Genomic DNA, 24,542 nt, shown 5'->3' with positions numbered 1-24,542 from the left:
GAATGATGGCGTTTTGAAGCTGCTTTGCATTTCTGCCAGTTTAAGAGCTGCCGTGTGAAACCATGAGGGGAAGTGACAGTCGGCTGAACACCTGACTGATCTCACACAAGCAGAGCAGATCATCAGCGTTTACTTTACTTTAACGATCAGAAACTATGATGTTAATATTTAGCACTTTGGTTAAGGGTCATCTTTAGGTTGTCATCGTCTTCGCCGTCATTTTATTTGAGTACTGTGTGGTTTTGGACAGTCTGGACAAGTTTCTGATGTTGTATTGCCCAAACAATTCATTAATGCACCAAAAAAAAAAAAAAAAGCAGATGAATCAATAATTAAAATAATCATCAGATGCAACTTACAAATTAAGAATCGTGAAAAAGCCAAAAGCTTCAGGTGAAATTTGTTTACATCAAAGTTCACTTATTTGACAAAAATTTACAAGAATCTCAATTTAATCCATATTTCCTGTTAAATTCACCAGCAGATCTTTTACTCAATTAATTGATTAGTCGATTGAAAGAGAAAATCTAAAATACTAAATGAGAATAATAACTTTAAGTCCTTTTTTAAGCACAAATGGGAAACATCTGATGGTTCCAGGTTCTCAAATGAGAGAATTTGCTGATTTTTCTTACATATTACAGTCAGTTTCACAGCAACACACAAACAGCAGGTCATGTCCATCACAGTAAATTTAATATTGTTGGCTTTGTTCTAATGTCTAAGAGACCAAATGATTATTCAGTTAATCCAGAAAACAGTTAAATAAATTAAAAGAAGACAAAAAATCCTAGAAGTGCTCAGAAGATGGAAAGTTTGAGTCTTTAACCCCATTTCACGAACTCCCTCTGAGGAAGACCATGTGATGCGGTCAAAAGCCGGGAACGGGCCCGTCAGTTCAGACTGTTTTCGTTAAAGCTGAGTTTGATGGGTCCACTTACTGCGTGTGTTGCTTCTTGCTGCGCTGGTTCTGTGCTGACTCGTCTCCTGTGGGAGCGCCGGTCTTGTTTTGACAGTCAGAAGACAGACTCATGTCAGCAGCTCTGATGCTTAACTCGCACAGCTCCGCCAGCCTCGCCGTCACGACCATCAGCGACTCTGCCGTCTCTCCCTTCCTCTGCTTCCTCTCTCAGTGCAGCTGCACAGAGGGGTCACGCTTCTGCATCAACTATTTCCTGTCCCCTGCCCCACCTTCCTCATGGCTGCTCATTTCTCCTTTTGGACCTCATGAACACTCCACATAGACTCCTCCCTTGTAATGTTAACTGCTCATTTCCTGTATTGTTCAATACATTTAAAGACGCTGGCAGCACAAATCAAATTTTCCTCTTATCCATCATCTATTAAAGCCCGTCCACCTCCTCTCTACTCATCTGTCTTATCAACGTAGGACAGTTTTCTGGGAATGAGTGTAACCTCACTCACTGCGGAAGACGAGAACGGCCTTGCAATCATTTATTTAATGACGCAAAGCTCATTTTCTCATGATAATAGATTAATTTGTTTCATTAACTTAAAACATAAAGGCCAGTTTCTGTAGAAAATGACAAAATGACTTGTTTTCTCAGCACGATCACTGAAGTGCACTCGGCTGTGAGGCTGCAGCTGGATAGTTTCCTCCTTAAATGACGAGAACTGATGTGATCTGAAAGTGATCTCTAACAGAAAGACCAAGAGTGACGTTCAGTCTGACACGTTGATCAATAACAGGTACACCCAGAGTCCAAAATACACTTTTTCCTCTTACCTGTGGTGCTCTTAATGCACCTCACATCTCTGTTGAGCTTTTCAACACAAGCCGAATGTCACCTGGTTCCATTATGTTCCAGAGAGGGCAGACATCTTTACAGCTGATACACTCAGAAATCAGCATCTCATGATAAAATTAGATGGATAAATAGCTCAAGAGGCAAGACGAAAAAAAGTACTTTGGATTTTGGGGTGATTTGTCTCTTTAAATGAGTTGCTACAGCTGTCGAGATACCATCTATGTACACAATAATATTTATTTTTATACACTCTTTCTTACACCATTCAAACACCCTCCTGTGTGGGCAGCCTCTTTTTCTGTTCCCCTGTGCAATGCAAATCACCTCATATCAAATCAATGTGGAAAATATTCTTACAAAGCAAAAGTTCAGAAGACGTTCATACGTTCAGACATTCGCCCGTCAGAGCAGAGTGTGTTTGTCACGGTCCACTCTTACGAACCTCAAATCGTCTCATCATCTTGAGAAACTGGCCTTTTGTTTTCCTGAGATAAATGAAGCCATTGTCACGACAAAACGAGCTTTGTTAGCATGAAATAATTAAATAATTAACTTGTGATCTTGTGAGAAAACGGCAGTAAAAAAAAAAAAACATGGCCTTTCTGAGCTTCTGTTCATTCAGATACCCAGAAGTCTGATTCAGCCGGCAGCCCAGCAGAAACACGTCTATCAACATCATCAACGAACTGCTCAGACCGAACCAAAACCATTTAACTGCAGAGAACTTTTACTTTTATACATTTTGCTGATAGTACTTTTGTACTTTTATTATTATAGACCTTTTAGCTTCAGTTACTGGTACTTTGCTTCATCAAAGCATCTGACTGGTGATTTCTGCCATCTACTGGAGTTCAAGTGTCGAGGGGCAAAGTCTACAAAATGATGGAGTAGTCAGCTGACTACTTTTCACTTCAACATGAAGACCCAAATCTTCACACTGGAGAAGCTGGACCATCAGATATTTGGCATTCCCGTTTTCAAAAACGACTTTAAAGGTTTATTGATTACTGAATTATCGATTAATCAACTATTTGATGCAGCTCTACTGATCAATACTGAAACTAAAAAGGAGCTTCGATAAGGAGACGTGCTGGATACTGTGTGTGTGTGTGTGTGTATCAAAGCTCCTCTGCTGTGATTATTTATAAAACCTCCGTGCTAATGAGCATCCATAATAACTTCAGAGGAACTGTTTTCACAGTCTCACCTCATTAACGGAGCCATCAACACTGCGAGAGCTCAGTGTCGAAGTTCTACGTTATTTTCCGACTCAGTAAACAATCCGACACAGCGTGAATCATCCGTCGTGTCCTGCAGCGTCTGTCGCCAGGCAGAGTTCATCTGCAGGTAGAAACAGCTGAGTCACTGCAGCCTTGTGTGTTGTCTGTTTCTGAGGCAGACTTTAGCATCGCAGCGCTGGAAGGCAAGATGTGCTGCAGATGAGATTTCCTTCTGTTCATGTTCCATCTTTTGTTTCAACTGTGCGTTTTCAAACGGCACGTTACCAGGAGCCATTTTTCTCCACGCAAGTGGCGGCAAGGCTGGTCCTGCAGACGTGATTCAGGGCGTAGAGGGACAGACGGAGACAGAAATGTGTGCTGCAGCACAGGGGGGCAGTTGTAGGCTTTGTGTCAGCTCGTCCTTGAGAAAGGGCAACCTGGCCAAAACAACGTTAACTCAGTGTTTGAGAACAGCTGCGTGTTTGTGGACGTGACAGCAGAACATGCACATTAGTGAACACCGTCTGATCAGAAAGCACATTCTCCACGTCACCAGCACACGAATGCTGGATGCCATAAAAGAGGTTGCTAACTAAAGTGCTAACACAGCACAAGCCTTTGCAGTCCTTCGGGACGACTGTTGGGGCACTGAGCGTCGTGCAGGAATAGTTTGGACAGTGCTGCACTGTGCTGCAGAGAGACTGCAGCACGGGGCGACTTTTCACAGCTGGAGCGAAGAACAAACCCACATTGATAAGATGATGATTTTCTAGAGCTGATTTATTATTCATGACGCCACAGAACAGTGGAAATGAACGTGAAGACATTAATTTGCAATAATCTGGTGACCCAGACTCCATATAATTTAAATAATGATTATACTCTAATAAAGAATACAGGATGCAAATTGCATACAGTGAATAAAAACCATGAAACCAAAAGGATCACAGAGGGTGCAAATAAGCGTGAGACTACAAATCCTCTTATTCGTCACTCCCAACAGGCAACAAGAGGTTGGGACCGACTCCACAGCCCTGTCATAATGATGCTACACACCTTCTTACTACATCTGGTGTCTTGTCTCAAATGTCAAGAGCTACTTTAGCTTAATCCCCTCAAATCCACGGTGGTGGCAATAAAACTGTTCCTGAGAATCATCCAGAGGGCCTTTAGCCTGAGTCCTCGCGGCCTTTCCAGAAACAATGCATGAATGAATAATTAAAAGTAATCAAACACTGCGAGATGTAAAAGAGGAGCAAGACGGACATATAACATCATACAGTTTTTTAATGATGTGCTTTGCTTCCTTGCGGGTGCTTGTTAACTGTAAAACCTGCCTGATTGTCTGACTGTTCGCGTCCCAGATTTCAGGAAATAACGTGGTGAGCACAAAGTTCAGAAACCAGCAACGAGCTGAAAACAACCAGCCGCATTTATGAAACAAGTAAAGTTCTGATCAAATGTAATTTCCCTCTCAGCAAAGAGTCTGGGGCTTCTCCTTGGTGGTATTTACATTATTTCGCCGCCATCTGTGGTGCTGCTCCAATCTGTGACACGTTTCTTCAGTGCACTTCACAGAGAGTTCTTTCTGGTCGTGTTTACTGCCTCATTCTTCTTCTGTTTATTATAAACAAACTACTGCTGCAGTCAGTTTTATTATGCCATTTTTTATTTACTTTCCCAGGAAAGCATTGCTGAACCTCCCGAATGTGCATATCAACAAATGCTGTCAGAGCTACGTTCAGGTGAACCCCTTCCCATCTGCCTCTTCACTGTCTCTATCCAATAAAAAAAGGCTGAAAATGTCAAAAATGTAACTCCCCAGAAGTCAAATAAAATAGCACAAAACAGCTACAGTAGGAAAATCAATACGTTTTGTTTAATGGTGCCGCAGTCGAATCATAAAGCGAGGCACCGGAAGCCCGGCCGGTCATTTAGCAGTCAGTGCTCACAGTGAATAAACGCTGTGGCTGCGCTCCTAATAAAGGAAGCACAGTCTGTGTGGTGTTCGGTGTTCAGAGGAGCTGTGGGACAAACAACACGGCTTCATTTTCCCATGAAGGTTACAGTGTGTACGGAGAGCTGCTGCTATTTTCTGAGATGTTTTCTTCTGCGCCCAAGGGACTCCCTACAGTCCTCAAATAACGCTCCGAGCCCTTTCATTCTGCATTCCCCTTCCTCTTATCATTCCCACTTCCTTTTCACTGGAGTAATGCTGCGTTGCGGCAGCGGGCCCTGCAGCTGGACATTTTGTTTTGTTTGGTTTTAAGCTCCATTCCCGCCCGTCAGTTTTCCACAAAAGTCTTGTCTGACTGCAGAAGCCATCTTAAATCCTCCTTCTCTATGACAATCCCGCTCTCCCGCAGGATTTGGATCTGGGTCAAGAAATTATTCCTTTTCAATTCTAGACATGGTGAGGCATGCAGGGGAACATTAGGATGGCTTCTAGGAGGATGCAACACTTTTTAGGAGACTGCAACTCTCTTTTTACAGCTTTAATTACTCACATGGCTTCACTCTGATTAATTCAACACTTGCGGTGTGTGTTGTGTCACTATGTGGTGGGTAGAAGGGCTTAAAGCTGCAGGCTGATATCCAACACCTCAAAAGGAGCGTGAGGGAGCTGGCACAAGGCTCAGGTCTGAGTCCGCTACACAAGGCTGCTCTGCACCTAATGGTGGCAGAGAAATGCAAAGCGGTGGTTTTATTTTTGCAAACAAACAAAAGGTGAGAAATGAGTTCACACACACAAAAGAGAGAAATCCAAAAATGCAAACAAGCCTAAAAAAGACTGAGACCTGCTGCAATGCTTCATCCAGCCAGATGTAACTGCCCGTCTGCACTCTCTCATCACACACACCCACACACACACACCACAAAACCATTGTGGACTCTGCCCTGTGCCCAGAAACCAGTCTCAGATTTCCCATTCAGACATCCGGCCGGGGAAATCATTAACGACACAGCGAGCGGTGAGTGTTCCACGCAGCGAGAGCCAACCTGTCGAGCGGCTCGGATGAACGAGGCGAAAGGAGGGGTGACAGCGCATCAAAGTCTGTGTGCAGGTGTCGGGGAGTTTATGTGTGTGAAACCCAATCAGCTGCCTCAAGTGAGGTCAGCTGGGTCTGAAGACGGACAGTCAGAAAGAAGCGAGTTCACCAGACCTCTGCAGCCCACCCCTCACCACCAACAAACCAGAGTCTCTGACCAAACTGAGGATGCTGAAGTTGCATTGTGGGTAATGTAGGCACCAGGTTTTGACAACAAGGAAGAATGTGCAGAATAAAAAAAAGACACATTTTCAATGTGAAACTGAGGTTAACAGAGAGAAGCCAGTCAGTGAACGCAACATGTACATGCCCTGTTAATGTGTTACAGTGCAAAGAGACAGTAAACATTAATGACGGTGCCGTTACATTTATAGCTGTCTCTTTTGAGGAAGTAAGGGTAAACAACAACAACACACTAAATGTTTCAGTTAGAACTCCTCAACAAAAAGCTGTTTTTATCCGCTGCTTGTCAGAAACAAGGTTGACGAAAGACGTGAGAGAAAGAGGAGGAGATGTTACATAAGATCATGAGAAACAAAAGCTGCAGCAACATCAACAACTGCGTCCTTATTAATAGAACAGCCTTGTAAATACTGTCCCACTTTCAAAGTAAATAACTTCCCCTGGCTCAGCTTAATGAGATCAGCGGCACTGATCGAGCTTGGTGATGCTTTTGCTGCAGTGTCATCTCAAAGCAACACAGAGGCTGAAAGGCATTAGCACGATGCTAAACAGGAGCAGCCTGAGAGGAGATGCATCCAGAAAAACAAACACTACATCTATTGTTGTTGTTCAATTATCGAAGGCTATGTAAGATAATGATCAACGTCTTTTAATAAAGAGAGATTAAACCATAAAACCTCGTACTTCTACAGACTATCTAAGAATGTAAAATCTCATAAAAGGACCAGAGGATGCGCTCTGGCAGAAGCTGCTGGTGGAAGTCTCAAATTGCAGCTCAGTGTGCTGCAAGAATCGATGGCCATTAGTCTCAACCATCTGTGAGTCTCCTTTTTATTCATGTGCTCAGATGCTTCGCGTTATATGAGCTGAGGTGAAGATAAATCGATCTGAAGATTTAATGATCTTTCTGATGTCCAGTCAGAACATCACGCGAGGAGAGAGGAAATCTGATCATCCCCACTTCTGTGACAACCGGGCAAACATCGAAAGACCCAGAACAATCACCAAGTGGATGTAAAATTCATTCTCGTTGGGAGGGGTTGTCGAACAATATAATCATAATTAAATAACAATAAATGTAATTTATAGTTTTGGAGGCTCCTAAAAGCCAACAGGTTGAGAGCTCCTGTGTTTTTCTCTACTGAGATCAGAGCAGCTCCACGGATAAGATCAGTGCTCCATATTAAATCTTGAGATACTGGTTCAAACCTAAAAAATGTGAAAAGACTTCTTTCAAACAGAAACATGCGAACTCTCACTGCCCACACACACAACATGCTGCCGTTTCATGCTTCAGTGTCAGATATGTACGCAGAGCTCCAAACGAGGCTCCTCATGTCGAGAGAAACCTGCTGCCAGCACAAACCTGCCTGTTCTTCTCCTCCAGACAAAGTAAAACCAAACACACCGACTGCTGTGGAAATGTTCATCATGGTGGGAGACGCAGTTTCGATGCTGGAGCTGCACATAACCGAATAAAGATCTTATTGGCTCATCAGGAGGAGGCTTGAGCCGCTTTGAAATCAGTCAAAGCAGTAAATGCTCAATAATGATGCCTTAACGAGCCGTGGCTGTCAAGGACATCATCGCAACACAAATGACAGGAAGCTGTGAGACACTTAAGAGGTTTAAAGTGAACCAGTCAAGACCAGTTCAAAACCACCGTGATGCTTCTGCTGCTTCTCTTTCAGCATCCTGTGCATGCCAGCTTCCTACGCCTGAAGGCCGGCTGGTGCTGCGATGTTGACAGGTGATGAAGGCGAGTCACAGGAGCGTTGCCATAATGCATCCTGATTATAAATCATGCTGACCCAGTCCCCAGGCTGAGTGATGTCACTGGATTGACCTACACGTGTGTGAGCAGCAAGTGGGTCAGAAATCATCAGCCCTCAACTCACCTGAAACCAGTGTATTAAAGCTTTTGCAGGCTCAGACTTCAGACTTTAAGTCTGAGTTCAACTCAAAGACAAGAAAACCCAGAGAAAACAAACTCTGACCACTAAAAGCAAAGTCCCATGAGGAAGAAGAAGAGAACCAATTAAAGCTGATTTTCCTCTCAAAAGAGAAAAGAAGTGTTACCAGTGGAGTAAAAGGTCAGCTGACAGGAGAGGATTTAAACAAGGAAGACGGTGAGAACATGTGCACTAATATGATAACACTTCCTCTCAGACAAGTTAGCGGCTACAGGCGGGCCTGATGTCATACAGGGGGAACACAGTTTGGATCAGCAGCAGCAAACTGTGCCGTCAATAATGTCCAGGTTCAATAAGAAACACGTCTAATGATTTGTTTCTTTACTGATTAATCTACCAATCATTTTCTCAATTAAAGAACTCATCATTTTGGCTATGAACAGTTGGAAAACAGTAAAAATCTTGTTGTAATTTCCCAGATCAGAAGGCCAAATCTCCAAACTGCTTGTTTCATCCGGCCAGCAGTCGATTTACTGTCACTTATGACAAGGAAAACATCGAATCCTCACGTCTCAGAAGCTGAAAACAGCAATATTTTCACTCGAACAAATCAATTGCAAAAACTGTTTCCACAGTCTTTCATCACTCCCTCTCTGCCCTTTTAAGGACACGTGAGCTCGTGAAGTGTGTGTCAACGCGTTGGCCTCGGTGAGTTGGTGCGGACCGTACCTGAAGCAGACGGTGTGCCAGTCAGTGTTGAGGGCCTGGAGGTACTGCTCATCGTAGATCCTCTGTTTGCATCCCGCGCACACGGGCAAACTTCCTCCAGCTGGAACAACAGAAACACGCGAGGTCAGAGGATGGACCGACATCCACCAGTTTACAGCTCATTAGGCAGAAAGGCAACAAGAGCTCTTTGATGAGTCGTAGTAATTGCTGATGTGTGTTTGCATGTTATAACCTTTTCTCAGCTTCAATGCAAATCAGCACAGCTGGCTAATAATCCTCACTGAAGCTCCAAATGATAGAGAGGGACTGCATGGTTTTTGTACATTCAACACACACACTCCCTGCTTCTCTTTAAACTTCAATATGCTCAAAAGTGCCGACAACACAAACATTAGAACAGCTGAAGTAAAATACAATTCTTAGTTTTTGTGGGAAATATAGAAACTCAACAGATACGTTTCTCCTTTGACTTGAACACAGTTTGATAAGAACTGCTTCCACGAGATGATCCTCCCACTCTCTAATGAGGAAAATGTTAATTATGATTAGAGTTTCAGGGAAAACGCATTAAAGAGAGAACAGCAGTGTGTGTGTTTTCTGCTGATGTAAATCTGTTCATTGGAAAGGACGAGCTGACAGCAGCAGCACATAGCAGATTACACGCTACATACATCAGATTTTTTTTGTTGCATCACACACTCCTCACATCCCGAGCAGGAGGCGGTGAGGCATCGACACGCTGAGATGCAAACTAATGACACACATGAACACGGCGGACAGTTAATGATACATTCTCTGTTTGCAAATGTGTGTGTGTGTGTGTGTGTGTGTATGTGTGTGTGTGTGTGTGTGTGTCTGATATGAGGAGGACTATAATCTGTGAGAGGAACAATAAGCTAAAGAATACTGTAATATACTGTAGTTTCCTATGGAAGTCCATCACTGCCAATGGATTTAAAAAAAAAAAAAATCCTGAGTCATTATAATGAGAAACTTTCCAAAAATAAAGACTTAGAGTCTCAAAATAATGAGATACTTACACAGAAAAATGACTCAGTATCTAAAAATGGCAAAGTCATTGTTGAGCAAATGATGACTAATGACAATAAATAATAAAATAATGATGGAGTCATTATTTCTAGAGAGTTTAGCACCTTACAGGATCATTTTTCTCCATCACATTGGCAGAAATGGGTTTCCACACTGTTAGCATTTCAGTAGCATCTCTGCTGAGTTCTTTCACTCCTGAATCCAAGTCCCAAAACCGGCTGAGATCCTAAACCTGCAGTGCAGAAACACCATAAACATCTTCAAAAGCCTCTTTGTCAGTATTTCAACATGAAAACTGTTTTTTTTTTTTAGATTGAAACTTTTCAGATGAGACTTGATTAGCATGAATCATCATGTTTCTGCAGCTGAAAGTAAAACCCTAAAACAACTGATCATGCACGGTGTTTATCGCAGACACCTCTGCCTCCTGCAACACAACATCTGGATGTCGGCGTATGGACGTCGCATAACAAGACGAGGTGTCCCTGCACCTGAAAGCTCTGTTGGCAGAGGTTTTGTGCAGTCGGCTCATTACTGTAACCCTGAGTGAGCTGCCCTGCTGTAGTAGTTTTATTGATCATACTGGCTCATAAGCAGGTCTGGGTTGTGCTAATGCCTCTCTTCTCCTCTCCCTTCACCTCACCTCTTTATTAATTTACATTCTTCACCTCATCTCTTTATTGTGGAGCATTCCTCTCCCTGATAATCGTGTCCTTTTGAACTCTGCTGCCTGCAAAGGTCTCAGAGAGGACACAAATACCTCAGCAAAGGCACAACAGCACACATACTGTACTGTGTAACCTGTGCAGGCGTGCGATCGGGCACCCCGCCCCCCAAAATTCATTTCTCAGCAGTTTCTCCTGCAGATGAGTTGAACTCACTGTAATGTGAAGTGCATCATCACATTAAGTGTTTATTGTGAAGTTCACTGACAGCGACAGTACACTGCTACTGATCGGCAGCAGGATAATAACACAACACTAACAGCATCTCTAAATGCAAACAGAGTGTTCATTATGTCTTAATTAACCGCGATGCACGATGCATTATGAGGATCTCTGTGAGTCATTTCTGAGCTCTGAAACCGGTGTTTTCCCCTTGTTTTAAAGTCTTAATGAGAGAAAAGCCAGGATAATTCTGTGTATCACTGTCATCTCCCAACCCCTCAGTGTTTATCTTGTGAAGCGTTGTAAAGGTCCCAGGTTGCAAACCAATGTTCTTGGGTGATTTCTCCATTTAATGTTGAACAAACTGGAATGAGGTGGGGTGTTATCACCTACCACATTATCAAATCCTACACTAGAGAATACATGAGGAGGAAAGTTGGGGGAATTTTAATATTCTATTTGATGTGCAGCTCCAGGTAAAGAAAATGCCCCTAATGTGCATTTCATCTAAATTCAACTTGATTTCAGCTCATGACTGCACCTGATTAAAAGGTGTAATTTTGCATGAATCACCTCACAGAGCCCTCACTTTCTGGCATCAATGTAACAACATGCGCTATAAGCAGAATATGTTTGGCTATATTAGAGGATTGCTTACAACTGAACACCGTGCATGGCCTGAGGGTGAGCGCTGCATCCAAACATGACGGGTGCATCAGCGGCAACATGGCTTCAGTTGCAGCACAATACGCCGCCTGCACCAAAGCTACGCTGCTGACTGTGTGTGACAATCAAACGAAAACAGCAGAAATAGTAAAGAGGTTAGTGTTAACGGTCAGTCCGTGTGTGTGGAGCAGCAGAGGACGCGCCGCTGTCTCCGCGTCTCCCGCCCAGCCGCCGCATGCAGCCCGCGGCTCTTCCCACCCAGCGGCTCCTTACCTTCCTCCTCTCCCATGCGTTCGTCCTTCCAGGTGCAGCAGAGCAGCATCAACCTCATTCACTCTCCGACACCGAGCTCCGGGAGAGAGCCAGCCGCCTCTGGTCGACAGATAACCGGTGTCCGACCACCACCGCAGCCCGCCCGGCGGTCGTGTCGCTGTGCGTCGTTCGCTCCCTGCGGCGGTCCACACGGCTTCCTCCCGCACGTTTCTGCGGGGCTTCATTCAAGAGAGCGGCTGACCAATGGAGCTGCTGGAGCGGGGAGAGGAGGCCACGGGCCGGCCAACCAGGAACACTCCCCGGTTAATTAATGCATCTCTTCAGGGGCGGGGAGGAGCGAGCAGGAGGAAGGCAGTGCAGTAAACACCGCGGTGGGTTTAATGATTGAAGTATATCATAATCTAATCCGATTGGTCTCCCAGCTATTTCTTAGTTTCATCTGGAAAAGGCAACATTTCCTGCACAAGTTTTATCATTTGAAACAGACGCAAATTACTATGAAGTATCCGATAAAGTGCAGGTGCTGAAAGCAGTTGAAATGTCACTTTGACCTATTCGATAAAAGCAGAATAAGGGATGAAAGCAGCTGAAGTGTGACTTCAAGGCCAGGGTTTGGCTACCAAATTACTGATGGTAACTTTCAAGAAAAGATGACAACATCTGCTTTGATATGAGCTGAAATAGTTGCGATAAAGCCACAAAGGTTTGTAGTTTCAACTTATTACAGCATTGTACTGCAGTTCTATAGCGATACTGTAGTATTCCTGAAGCGGAACAAGATTATGAGACTAAAGGTGATGAAACAACAGTGGAAGCTCTCTGCAGGATGCACATCACGGTTCAGTGGTTCTCCCAGACGATCCTCAGAGAACGTCAACATGAGTTCATTATTTCCAGCTGGCACAAGAGCAGAGTTTGTTGTCACTGCTGAGACAAAACATCTGCTCTTATGCGTTTGCTGCAGAGATCAAGAACTCTACAAAATCACCAACATCAGGTTTTAAAATACACAAAATCATTTTGCCCAGAGTGAGAAACAATAAAGATCTGGCAGAAATGAGATGAGACAAAGGTCTCGAGCAGGTAGGCCTGATATCAATGCTCTGTGGTATGTGGCTCACAACAGACTGATAAATCAGGACCCCCTGGGCCAGGTGGTGTTCATTAACTCACAGGAGAAGCTGCTGCTGCTGCTGTGGAATGCACCTCCAAAAAGAAACACAAAAACAGAGGAAGACACTTTTAACACATTTTATTTTGTTATTTAATGAAGCAAATAAAATGCCAGGATATCCGGGAACAAGTCACACGTGTGTCGTGGAAATATAAAAAGTGCAAAACCACACTGTTCCTCCTTATAAAAAACAGTTTTAAATAAAGATGAAGAGTATCCCACGGCACATAAGACAAGGTCTGACCCAGCGAGGCTCCAAGACAGTTCTTACACAGCACCGAGTGAAGGAACCGAAGCCAGCCAACATCAAATTAGTACAAAATACAGTACACAATTACAGAGAGAGATGGGATCACTTGGCAACAGCGCTCATGAACCTTTGGTCAGTAAGCCTTTTTAAAAGCAGCTCAAGTAAATGAAGAACAACGGGAGCTTATGCCGCACATAAACACACCCATTACACAAAGTCTTATTCTGCATTACACTTCTAAACACTGAATAAATGAATAAAAGCGAAGGACTGTTCTTGTTTTATGTTCACACGTTCCTGATAACAATGAAGCTATGAGTCAAAGCATGGTGCAAAAAATCTTGAATAATCACAAGGTACATAAATGTAAATAACTGCTACAATGAGACTAAACACTCGAAGCAGACTAAAGCGCACAGTGACAAGTAATCAAACATTCATACATACATCGTGTAAATGCCAGAGTAGTATCTGAAACACATTTTAATCTGCTTGGAACTGAAAGGCAACACTGCTTTCCCATGGTTTCTAAACATCCTGCAGCGAATGACTCTTTGATTGTCTTCAGCATACCGTTCCTCAGAGCAGAAAATGCTCTTCATACATCACAAGTTTGGCGACGCTAAAAATGCTGAGAAAACTGAACTGCACAGCAACTAGAATCAGCAAAGTTACAGAGAGCAGATGGGTTGGCTGGAGCCCCAATTCCCGCTGCTTTATACCCAGCAGATCTAAAAATAGCAGCGGAGAGGACGGGGAGCCAGAGACGACGCTGAGATTGGCCAGATTTCATCAGTTTTTGGACGAGCCTGGACCAACTCAGCCCTTGTGACATGTCAGAGAGGTGATGAGCTCCGGACAGCGAGGTGAGACAGCGAGGGCTGTGACGCTCAGGGCCGTTCACCTCGCATTAGGATTAAAACCCAAAGGGAAATCATTCATAGGTCACATTGGCAGCTGATGGTTCAGACAGTCTTTCGCACAACAGTACAACCACACAAAACACACGCACGCACACACACACATTCATGCACAGGAACAACACACGGTGACACAAACACACTCTTTGTATTGTAAGTACGCTGATGCAGTACAGGGAGTTAAAGCCGATTAACTTGATCACATTCATGATTAAAGGCACTATCAATAGCATACGTCACATCAGAATGTGTACAAAATTCTGGGTCGGTGGGTTTGTATAAAAACAGACGTTGAAGTCAAGTAAGTAAAAAAAAAAAAATTTAAAAAAACCTCTTTACACAATTTGTAATGGGGTTTGTTTGCATATAAAATGTACATTCTAGATCATGCAGTAGCACCATGGTTTCTTGAGGTCACCCTGGATCTCAAGAGATCCTCTACTTCCTCCTCCCACAGTATTTGCCCTGGCATCCTGCAACGCCACCTGCAGCAAAGACCAGCAGAACCACAGTTCAGTCTTTTCACTGGAGATATGTTCACACTCACATCTGGAATTTCTTTTGCTGTAGCAAGCGATTCCTTTACCTCTGAAGACCCCTCCTCCTCCTGCACCGCCAAGGAAACCCTGCAATGGACCGTACTTGGCTGCTTTGGCTGCAAAGCAACACAAGAACAGCCACTGAGGTATTTACTTTTACCAAAAATGCCTTTGTGGTGTTCTGCTGGTATGGCTGAGTGAAGTTTACAACTAGTAGGCATGTGGTGTTTGACCACAGCATCCATCCAGCAATTATACTGCACCATTAGCCTCCCAGAGAAGCTGTTATACATTAAAGACACAATAATAAAGCTGATATTCAGTCACTGAACCAGGCACAGGTGCTGTGGATTAAATTACAGATATATTTATTGATAGAGGTGACAGCTACAGAGCAACTCGCACCCCATGGAAATAATGACCTTCATCACGTTGATGAGACAACATGCACATGTATGTGGCACCTTACGGACAAAGAGGACAACGCCTGTGCTCTCAGGAACTGTCAATTTTAATTTAAGGTCCACTTAGGAGCATCTTTCAAGCACATCTCACAGTCTTTATCAGCAGATGGAGATTGGAAAGCTTCAAGAATGGTAGTAAGTCGACCATGAGGTACGATGATTTGGTCAAATTTCTTTAGTCGTTACTCGACTGAAATAAGATGTGGATTTGTGATGTGAGCGGGACGTAAAGTTAAGGGCAGCTCTAAGATGTGAAGTTGAATTGTCACATCATGGTTCATAATTTTACACTGCTGACAGTTATAAACCAGACTGAAGACTGTTTCACTGGCTCACAAAACTCTACGGGCAATAACATCAGTGCCAACTCTGTGCTAATGGAGCGACACCAGATTTTATATCTCAAATTACGAGGATTAGTTTGCTAAGAAACAGACTAGTGTAACTTCATAAACACTGACTCAAGTGTCCTGTGTCACAGCTAGACCATGAATTTAGATTAAAGTTAGCCATCATTCATTTGGCAGAGGGGCAAGAAGCAAACATCGACAGTCTGCACCTTCAAAGGTCATCAGTAATTCATGCAGCGTCAGAGTTTAAACCAGTGAAATGCAGTTATCTAAGAAACCAGACGTGTTCTTCAAATAATCCGTCCAGCAGTAATCTCAGACGTTCAGGAAAATGCAGATTATCATGCATTCATACTGGTCGTGTCGTGCCATCTGCACTGACAAGCACACCCAGTGCCAACCCACACTCCATCCTTCTCCAATCTCATCCAAATGACACGTTGCTGTCCTCTGCCAACGAGCAGAGAGAGAAACTGGAAAATGGTTTGAGCTGCAGGGGACACTTCTGTGACTGAAACGACTTATCATCCCTTCAAAATGTGATGTTTTATTTTGGTGCATGGAGAGATGTTAGGAGGTGGGTGTTTGTTACCTTGTTGAGGAGTCAGTGGGGCGGGTACATATCCACCTAGACGAACACAAAAGACAAGTGAGAGATGAGATGGTGCCATTAGCACTAATGCTAAAGTATTAGTGCTAATGGATCTGTCACAGTGGTCGATGTATGTGTCCTGGCCAGCATGTGGTGAGGAAAACCTGTTGACTTTAGGGCAGATCACATGGGAGGCAATACTGAGGAGTCTGATTTAAATAACCAGACCTGCGCACACACAGTAATGGTTTCCTGTATTTTGCATTTAAAGACACAAAAAAGCAATCTTAGCTAAAGCTCGGTGGAGGGAAAGTGCTTGTGGTTTTGTTCATTGAAGCTGCTGAAATTTGGAAAAAGTGAGCTCTGACATAGACTGCACAGCCAATTTGCTTCAGAAGTATTTTGCAAATGGGAGAAATTTTGTGTTTAACATCAATACCATTGTCATTTGCTCCACTGTCTGTCATAATCTAATGAATCTCTTTGTAATTGGGTGCTCAGAGGAGAGAAATGAAGGTCATCATCATTTAAACACAATTGAATTCCCTTATGCAAAGTCAGCCTCCCATGTGTTAGCGAGTGTGAGAAAATAGAAAGAAAAATGTTGGTAAAATTGAAAAGCCCTCAATTGCAATAAATGAATCAAGTGAACATCAAGTACTTCATGTAAATGTGTGTAATCAGAACTGTTTTCATGAGCAAATTCAATCATATCACCAAAATTCAGGGCTTCCCAAGTTTAAAGTATTGAGGTTACGATCGCACTACTGTATGTCAAGTAGTAAAATGTTAAAAACACACTATTTTTGGATGGGCGATTACACAGAAACCCACAAGTGTGGAAGTGTAGAGAAGCTGGAGTTGTATTGAGTTTAGGTGAAAGCGTCCAGCATAAAGCGAAGGAGAGACGGGGACGAGATGACTTGTCTAAAATGCAGGGCTAATGAGCCTTAAGCTAAAATTTTCAAAATGTGGTTTCCTTCTTTGAATGAGAGGAATCGTGTTAAATTGAAGGAGATATAATTTGCTGTCATTCTGCAGCAGGACTCCTCTCCCTTTCTTTATGCTCTCAGCTCTAATGGGGGAAGCAGTGGGTCAGTTTTCCCGTCCTTTCATCCACCAGCTGTGTTACCTGGCTGTTGGCAGCTGTGCATTAATCCGCCTCCTGATCCAGAAACAAGGACGAAAAGTTAAAGAATCTTCTGTTCTCTAAATCCTCGTCTATTTGGAGGCAGTTTGGATGCCAGCTAATTTATCTGGGCTCATGTTTAACCTTACCCTCTAAACCTAACCTTACCCTGACCCTAACCCAAGTCTTCATCCTAAAATTTAATGATTCACCTTACAGGGACCTGCATTTTCTCCTTATAAGGAAGGTGAGTCCCCACAATGTGACCATATAAACAGATTTATGTCCTCGCAACGTGAGGAATACATGGTACACACACCCATCCTACGACTGTTTTCTTCTGCCTGCTCCACCTTAAGATAAATGGCTCTATTCTGTCTTCTGTTGGGCCCTTGAACTGATTTATGACACAACAGAAGCTCCTCAAAGGTCACTACACAGAATGCTGTTTACCACCAACACAAATATGCTGTTGTTGTATTCTGTGTCTATTGATCACAAACTCATCAGCAGAGAAAATCTAACAAAATCCTCATTGGTGAGTGAAAGTTTAAACATCTGCTTTATGCAGTACTAGTACCTGGGTAGTACTGTTGGGGGTAACCAACTCCATAACCAGGTACCACAGGAACCCCAGCTGTAGAAATAAAAAAAGGCAGTTACAACGGATACTCAACAGCTTCGAGTGATACAAACAGGGACTGTGAAAACTTGACCTGACACTGATGAAGCCAATAATTATTCAACCCTCTCGGCTAAAACTGTCCTGGCAAATGAGGAAAGTTATCAAACCATCTGTGGAAGCTTTTCACACAGACAAATATCTCTGTGGCCACTGGGAGAAGGATTAGGGCCACGTGTTTTAATAACTAGCCTGTACAGCGTCTGTGCTGCTGCTGTGTGATTACACTTATCCCTCACTGATGGGCCGAGGAAGAGCAGGAGGAGGAGGAGGAGGAGGATCAGGGGGAGGAGGATCAGGAGCTTCACTGCTCAAAGTGTGCTTTGGACAGCCACAATTGTGTTTTTTGAAAGAGGATAATACAGGAGGAGACAGGGAGGAGTAAGTCTTGAACGTGGTGCTCCTCACCTTGCTGAAATCCTCCAACGCCTCCAAGACTGCCGTAGCCTGTTCAAACGTGAAGCAAATAAAGAAGTCATGATAATGAGACTTACTCGCAGTGTTTCTGTGTCGGCAGTTGAAGTGACACAGTGGCTCAGCTGAGGTCACAGAAACAACCTCGTCAAACTTCCTCTGGCAGAGTTTGGCTATTTCAGGGCAGGACTCTCAGGGGGTTTGTGTTATCTTCAAACAGTTACACTTTGATGTTGTACACAGTATAACTAACGGTAATCAGTCTCCATCGGGAAATTTCGTGTTGTTCACTTGCTCCATTTACAAACTCTTCTAACGGCTCTGTAACACTACGGGGATTACCGCCTCTGGTGGAGCTGTAAGATCTTTGACAATATAAGCAGCGTGGCAGATTTTATACTGTGATTGTTAAACTTCTCCACATGTGTTGTACATGCTGTACACATCACTACTGTAAGTGCCACTTGTACTACAGAAAAACACACTTAAGTTCCTCCATGTGTTGTAACAGCAACAGGCCTGTTCGACTACCTGGTTTGGGTGGTTTAGCTCCAACTCCAACGGCACCTCCTTGTCCAGCTGCAGAGGGATACGTCAACCCACCTGTCACAAGAGACAGAAGAGTGGCTTAGATGTGGCGATAGCAGACATGGTTTTCTGACTGTACGGCTGTCCTGCACAGAACAGTGATCAGAACAACTGTAAATGCTGCCTCCACTAAAACACAAGTTGATTTCCCTCATCAAAGTGTCCATCTGGCTTCTCATTCCTGACACTATGCCCCAAAGAGACACTTATCGGCATGTTGGCCAATTTCCTGTACAGGAAGTGCAATGCGATGGCATCTCCTGACCAACTGTCACTTTGAGCACTGGGCAGAACATTTTTTCTTTTTTTTTTCCTCCCCTCCTCAAGTCAGGGGAGCATTGTGTGTTAGTGCAGTCAGCCTCCTCTCCTCCCATACATACCCTGGCCATAACCATGATGATATGGCCTGTATCCCCCTGAATCATGATGACAGAGAAAGGTAGCATTATTGTCTGGTAGGTCAACTCATCACCTACAGTTTGTGGCTGCTCAGCCAAGAAATGGAGACGATTAAAATGTTTCTTGAAAGGGGGAAAAGGCAGTATGTATACTTTTCATGCTTCGTGTTTCCCAATAACTAACGCCTATGTGTTACTCGGGTTCAGTTGTGTTCTTACCCTGATAACCTCCTGCTGCCAGTGGGATTCCTACTCCACCTCCTGCTCCACCCACTGCAACAAAGAAGCACAACACAGCAGTATGAGCTCTGCATTCAAAAAGATAAAAACATCCCAAAAACATGAATATGCAATAAGAAATCACCCTTTGGTTAAACTTGGATGGAGCGGTTTGTTCAAAGCAGAAATACATCAATAAAAACACAAACCTGGAGGTTTCAAAGGCTTTGCTCCAGGCAGCGTTGCAGCTCCAGTGCCGGGACCAACGCCGAAAGGAACTGAAGCACAGAAGGTGTAGACATGATAGCAACTGCAATTAAAACTTACAAATGTTAAATGGAATATAAGGGGAACTTACCTCCAAAGGTTCCACCGTAGGGATATCCACCCACGCCTGGACCGACACCTTTGGAGTCAAAATGTTAGAAGTCTCAAGGTGTGAAGACAAAAGATACAACAGAAGATTCCCCTTAACAATTAGGAACAACAGGAAGGTGTCTCTATACTGGACCATGCTGGCTTCATCCTCTCCAGCTACATCTTCATCACATCAGAAACAACTGAAGACACCAAAAATCAATAGGTCTACTGATTATGCTTTAAAGATCAATGTAATATAGATTTTACTTCCTACTATCATCATAATTATAGATTATTGCATTGACGATGTTACAAAGGCCACATTTATTGAATGTTTCCCCCTGTGTGACACTGTATGTAATGCTCTAACATTTATTTTCCCCTGTACTGTACGTCTTTAAAATTACTATACTATGCGTCTTGGTTTGTTTTATTGTCTTGCATGGATGCTCCTTTAGCAAACGAAATTTTCTCTCAGGGACAACAAGATTTACCCTGATATTTAACTGACTGAGTTGAACTAAATGAAATGCAAGAAAAACACCTTGGATTTGGTCTCATGTCCCTCACAGGTAGAAAATACTGCTCAACAGCAAAAGTACCCTAAAACTGCAAACCCACAGATGCACAAAACTGATGACTGTTCAGTCTGTCGGAGGTATAATTGGGTAAAAAAAGGCCTGATGCAGCTTTTCCTTATCTATTAACCGCTGCTTGTATCGCTTCAAGTTCTAAACAGAATGTGCACAGTAAGACAGATACAGTCCACTGTGAGAAAGCATGATGTATGAAGCTGAATAGGATCATAAATTTATTGATAAGTTCATTAGGATGTTTTGACTCAGACATGATGAGCCTTGATGGAGCTAAGATGCTATGTGTGTGTTTATGTGCTGCTCTAATCCACAAACGAGGGAGTTCTGAGCTCTGTGGAGATCAGGACATTTCAGGAAAAATTAGGTTAACATTCTGTATTATTGAACAGATCTTGAATCATGTAACTGCGCTCTGTTTCTGCGACAGTGTGACATAGATAAGGGACGTTTCTTTTTACGGTGACGCTAAATATTCAGTACCTATATGTACGATTGATTTAAAGTCAACTGTGTGGCAATGGAATGAGCAAGATCAGCTTTATGAATAGTTAATGCACAGCGGGCCACAAGCAAGAGAATCACAGATAAGGAGGCTGTGTCACACATTTTACACAGTACTGAACAAATTAACATTTACCATTTAATCCACATTTACCAGGATGATGAAGATTATGTTTCAGTTTGGTAAATATTAGCCATAATTACCCGGTATGACTGGTTTAGGTGCTTTGACGCCTGTGCCAACACCAACACCTGAAAACAGTAGCGTTGCTATCATTATTATTAATCAATTATCATTAATATCAATATTATTAATCACAGACAGCAGCACACACAAATGATTCGTCTTTGAGTCCACCCTATGGCCAGATGGGTGTATTGCATCCCATTTAAGGTCAAGTGTGTAGGATTTAAGTGGATCTCTTGGCAGAATTGCAATATAATATTCATTGTTATGTGTTAATTAGTGTATAATCACCTGAAAAATAACTGCTGTGTTTTCATTACCTTAGAACGAGCTCTTTATATCTAAAGAGGGAGCAGGTCCTCTTCCATATTGTACATCCATGTTTCTACAGTAGGCCAGAACAGACACACCAAACACTGGCTCTGCAGAGGGCCTTTTGGGTTTTTCACTTTTCAGCGGTCACCGTATGGGAGGGTGAGGAAAGGGGTACTCATTCAGTTGCAACCTCACTGCTAGATTCCACTGAATCCCACACGCCAGACTTTTAAGTTTCACTAACAAAACGTAGCTCAAGGGCTAAAAACAACATGGGGTGTCAAATCAATAAAAGTCTAAATCTTGGCCTACCTCCAGGTTGTTGGACTGCAGTTCCAACTAAAGGAGAGAAGAGTCCAGTACATGAATTATCTAACACTCTATAATGCAAAACGTGTTCATTAATACAAAAATGAGCCGAGCCAGAAGACAAAAACAAAACTGAACATACAGTTTAAACACTGTAGGACAGTTTAGCTGGCGACCTTATGACAGTTCTACTGTAAGACTAAAGGATTTTTACTATTATTATTAAACTGCTTTTAATTAAGTTTATTCAAACATAATAGTTGATTTGTTGTAATAATTTGTTTATTTAGGCTTTCTTTGAACTATGAAAGTGACATTACCAGGTAAACACAGAGGTCGTCAATGGGCTGCTAGTCTGATAATTGTTACTTATCATTGAGGGATCTCTTGGTAAGTATACCATCTGTGACTTTTCTTGTTATGGATTGCTTGTTCTTTAAAGATCACAGTAATGGCAGCACATTTTAATGGAGCTGAGAGCAATTTTCCAAACCAGAGAGACTGTGCAACAGAAAAGTGCTCTTACCACCAGAGGGTGCTGGAACACCTGCTCCACCTGAGACATATAAACACACGAGACACTTCATGTGAAGTTGTGTCACATACTGCATCTAAAGTCCAAATAGAAGCTGTGCAAAATAATGGATTATTGAATATTCTTTAATATATTTCAATATCAGAAAATCTGTACATATTTACCGACACTTGTGCCAGCTGTAAAATAAAAAAAAGCATCATCAAGTTAAGCTATCTACCGTGAGTATATCATAAGTGCATCATATTGTATATATGATTAAACTTACCGCTAGGCTGAATAATTCCACCAGAAACTGTCAAAACATTCGGAAATAAAGGCACATTACGACAAATTGAGACATACAACAGAACTAAATCAAGCAAATGCAAAAATATGCACTTATATTGAACTCACCGCCTGTTTTCACACATCCACCACAAGAGAATGAAGTGCAAAAAAGAAAAAAAAAAGAAAAAGAAAAATTAGTCACACTCTATTTTAAAGTGCTAAATTTAAATCATTTTGTTTGGTTTGATTACAGTAATATTAATGAAATATACAGTTGCTGTTAATGATGAAACTATAAAACAGAGCCTAATTTTACATGATAGGAAAGGAAAGAACGAGAGAAATAAACAGGAACACAAAGAACAAGACTTTCAAAATAATATCAAACAAACATTTAACATGAGAAGAAACTCGTGTCAAGACAGCAGACATACAAAACAACAATCAACTGAAAGGTAATATTCTACAGCAGGGGCTTCACAGCTCATATGTAAACACAGTTATATAAACCTGTACATCAAATGTCACATTATCATGCAACTTCCATGGTAATGATTTTATGAACTTTAAACCCTGGAAATATCCCAAAAATCCCCTGCTGTAGAACTTAAACTGTAACACACAGGGAAAAGTGACTTGTGACTGCAAGCATTCATACTATCAAAACCAACTTTTCAAAGCAATCAAATGTGTGAAGATGACACCCAGCATGAATCTATAACTACCTTATGAACTTCCTTTCGGTGACTAAATTAGATGTGCATTATGTTACAATTAAAGCTATTATATGCATGAAAGTAATCCACCAAGAACAGTGAGCTGTTAGTAAAAAGCAAAGGACTGCACAAGACAAGTACTGCTGAGGAAAAGGACGACCTATAGCCACGACTGACATGCTGTAATAATGGGTGAGTGGCATGGAGCAGACAGGCTATATGAACGTCTCTTTCAACACTACATCAAGCCTGGCGTGTAAGGACTGTGTCAGAAGCACAGCTGTCATATGTATATGTTCTTGTATCTGACAGACGACACAACGCAGGTGGCAAAAAATTTCAGTTATTACTAATTACTATTAATGTAACGCTGAAATGCTAAAAGAAGTGTCTATAGTGCCAACATGAAGCAGAATACTACTTGGTAAAACTGCTCAAGTATATTAAAGACAGTTTTCTACAGTCTATCCAAACAGGGTTTAAGAAGTTACTGTCATTAAGGTAGAAATCAGATGATTTAAGCCCCACACTGCAATTCTTGGCCATTTGAATTATGAGTATAGTCATATATCGTATAAAATAAATAAATAAATAAATGTGGATTTAGATAAACAGATGAAAATACACTGTAGCAGTGGAGGCCACTGGGAATATAGCAAAAGAGTCAAGCAAAAGCCCTTCAAAAAGGGTGGGGCTGCTCTTTTGTTTACATTTGGATGACACATTGTGCTTTTAAGATTTAAACTATTCAGATGTTTAGTCTGGATGCTGCGTAAGACATTGATGTAGACCTGCAAAACACTTGACTGAATAAACAAAGTATTCTTAAATTTGTCTTTTGGGAGGAGCAATCGTATTCACAAATACTGAGTGGACTGTCCTGGATGACATTAAAGTAGTAAACACATTACAGCTCGACTACACTTTATGATAACAAATTTCATGCAAACAGCAAGTCTTACTGGGCTGTGGGACCTCTGGGGCCTTGCCAATTTCGGCAATAGGCGTGGGCCCTGCCAAAAGACAACAGGTTCCAGTTTCATCCAATGTGCTTTAAACAGGCGCAGAGTGAGAGAGGGAGACTAGAAAAGGCAGAAGCTGTAAAGTGAACCCTGACACTGCCACAGCTGGGAGGCTGTAAGCTAGAGGGAGTGAATAGCTGGTAGCACTAGCAATACAAACAACATGTGAGCTTTGTGGGCAGGAAATGGGTGATGGAAATGTACAGTACAGGGGATAAATGATGTCCCAGCTCGGGTGCAGTCACCCCAAGATAGAGTACACTTGTCATATA

General features: G+C 42.5%; 3 protein-coding genes across 9 annotated transcripts in view; all 3 read right to left on the bottom strand.

Moving 5' to 3' along the window:
* Positions 1-12,034, bottom strand: part of limk1a (LIM domain kinase 1a) — a 46,892-nt gene extending 34,858 nt beyond the window's left edge. The window contains exons 1-2 of the mRNA XM_076734625.1: positions 11,741-12,034; positions 8,865-8,964 (exon numbers count right to left, since the gene is read on the bottom strand). Of these exons, the coding sequence (XP_076590740.1) occupies positions 8,865-8,964; positions 11,741-11,798 (158 nt within the window). The 5' untranslated portion in view covers positions 11,799-12,034. The remainder of the gene's footprint in view (positions 1-8,864; positions 8,965-11,740) is intronic.
* Positions 12,035-12,977: 943 nt separating this feature from the next.
* LOC143323420 (uncharacterized) lies at positions 12,978-23,745 on the bottom strand. The gene is made up of 18 exons (XM_076735257.1): positions 23,740-23,745; positions 22,659-22,737; positions 22,531-22,557; positions 22,427-22,441; positions 22,254-22,283; positions 21,731-21,757; positions 21,121-21,168; positions 19,818-19,865; positions 19,669-19,737; positions 19,460-19,513; positions 19,223-19,258; positions 18,786-18,857; positions 18,249-18,287; positions 17,739-17,795; positions 17,162-17,194; positions 16,030-16,065; positions 14,671-14,739; positions 12,978-14,569 (listed from the first exon to the last, which is right to left on the bottom strand). The coding sequence occupies exons 1-18, from the start codon at positions 23,743-23,745 to the stop codon at positions 14,523-14,525; spliced, it is 792 nt and encodes a 263-aa protein (XP_076591372.1). The 3' UTR covers positions 12,978-14,522.
* The window catches only part of elna (elastin a), a 36,061-nt gene continuing 35,181 nt past the window's right edge, over positions 23,663-24,542 (bottom strand). For 5 of the 7 annotated variants that reach the window (XM_076734387.1, XM_076734384.1, XM_076734383.1 and 2 more), the window contains one exon: positions 23,663-24,261. In XM_076734387.1, coding sequence (XP_076590502.1) covers positions 24,167-24,261 — 95 coding nt within the window. In that variant the 3' untranslated portion in view covers positions 23,663-24,166. The remainder of the gene's footprint in view (positions 24,262-24,542) is intronic. The other 2 variants (XM_076734381.1, XM_076734386.1) reach the window with 1 other exon arrangement.

The sequence above is a fragment of the Chaetodon auriga genome, chromosome 7, assembly GCF_051107435.1.
Source record: "Chaetodon auriga isolate fChaAug3 chromosome 7, fChaAug3.hap1, whole genome shotgun sequence".
Taxonomy (NCBI): Eukaryota; Metazoa; Chordata; class Actinopteri; order Chaetodontiformes; family Chaetodontidae; genus Chaetodon; species Chaetodon auriga.
This window is presented reverse-complemented; position numbering and strand designations above follow the sequence as displayed.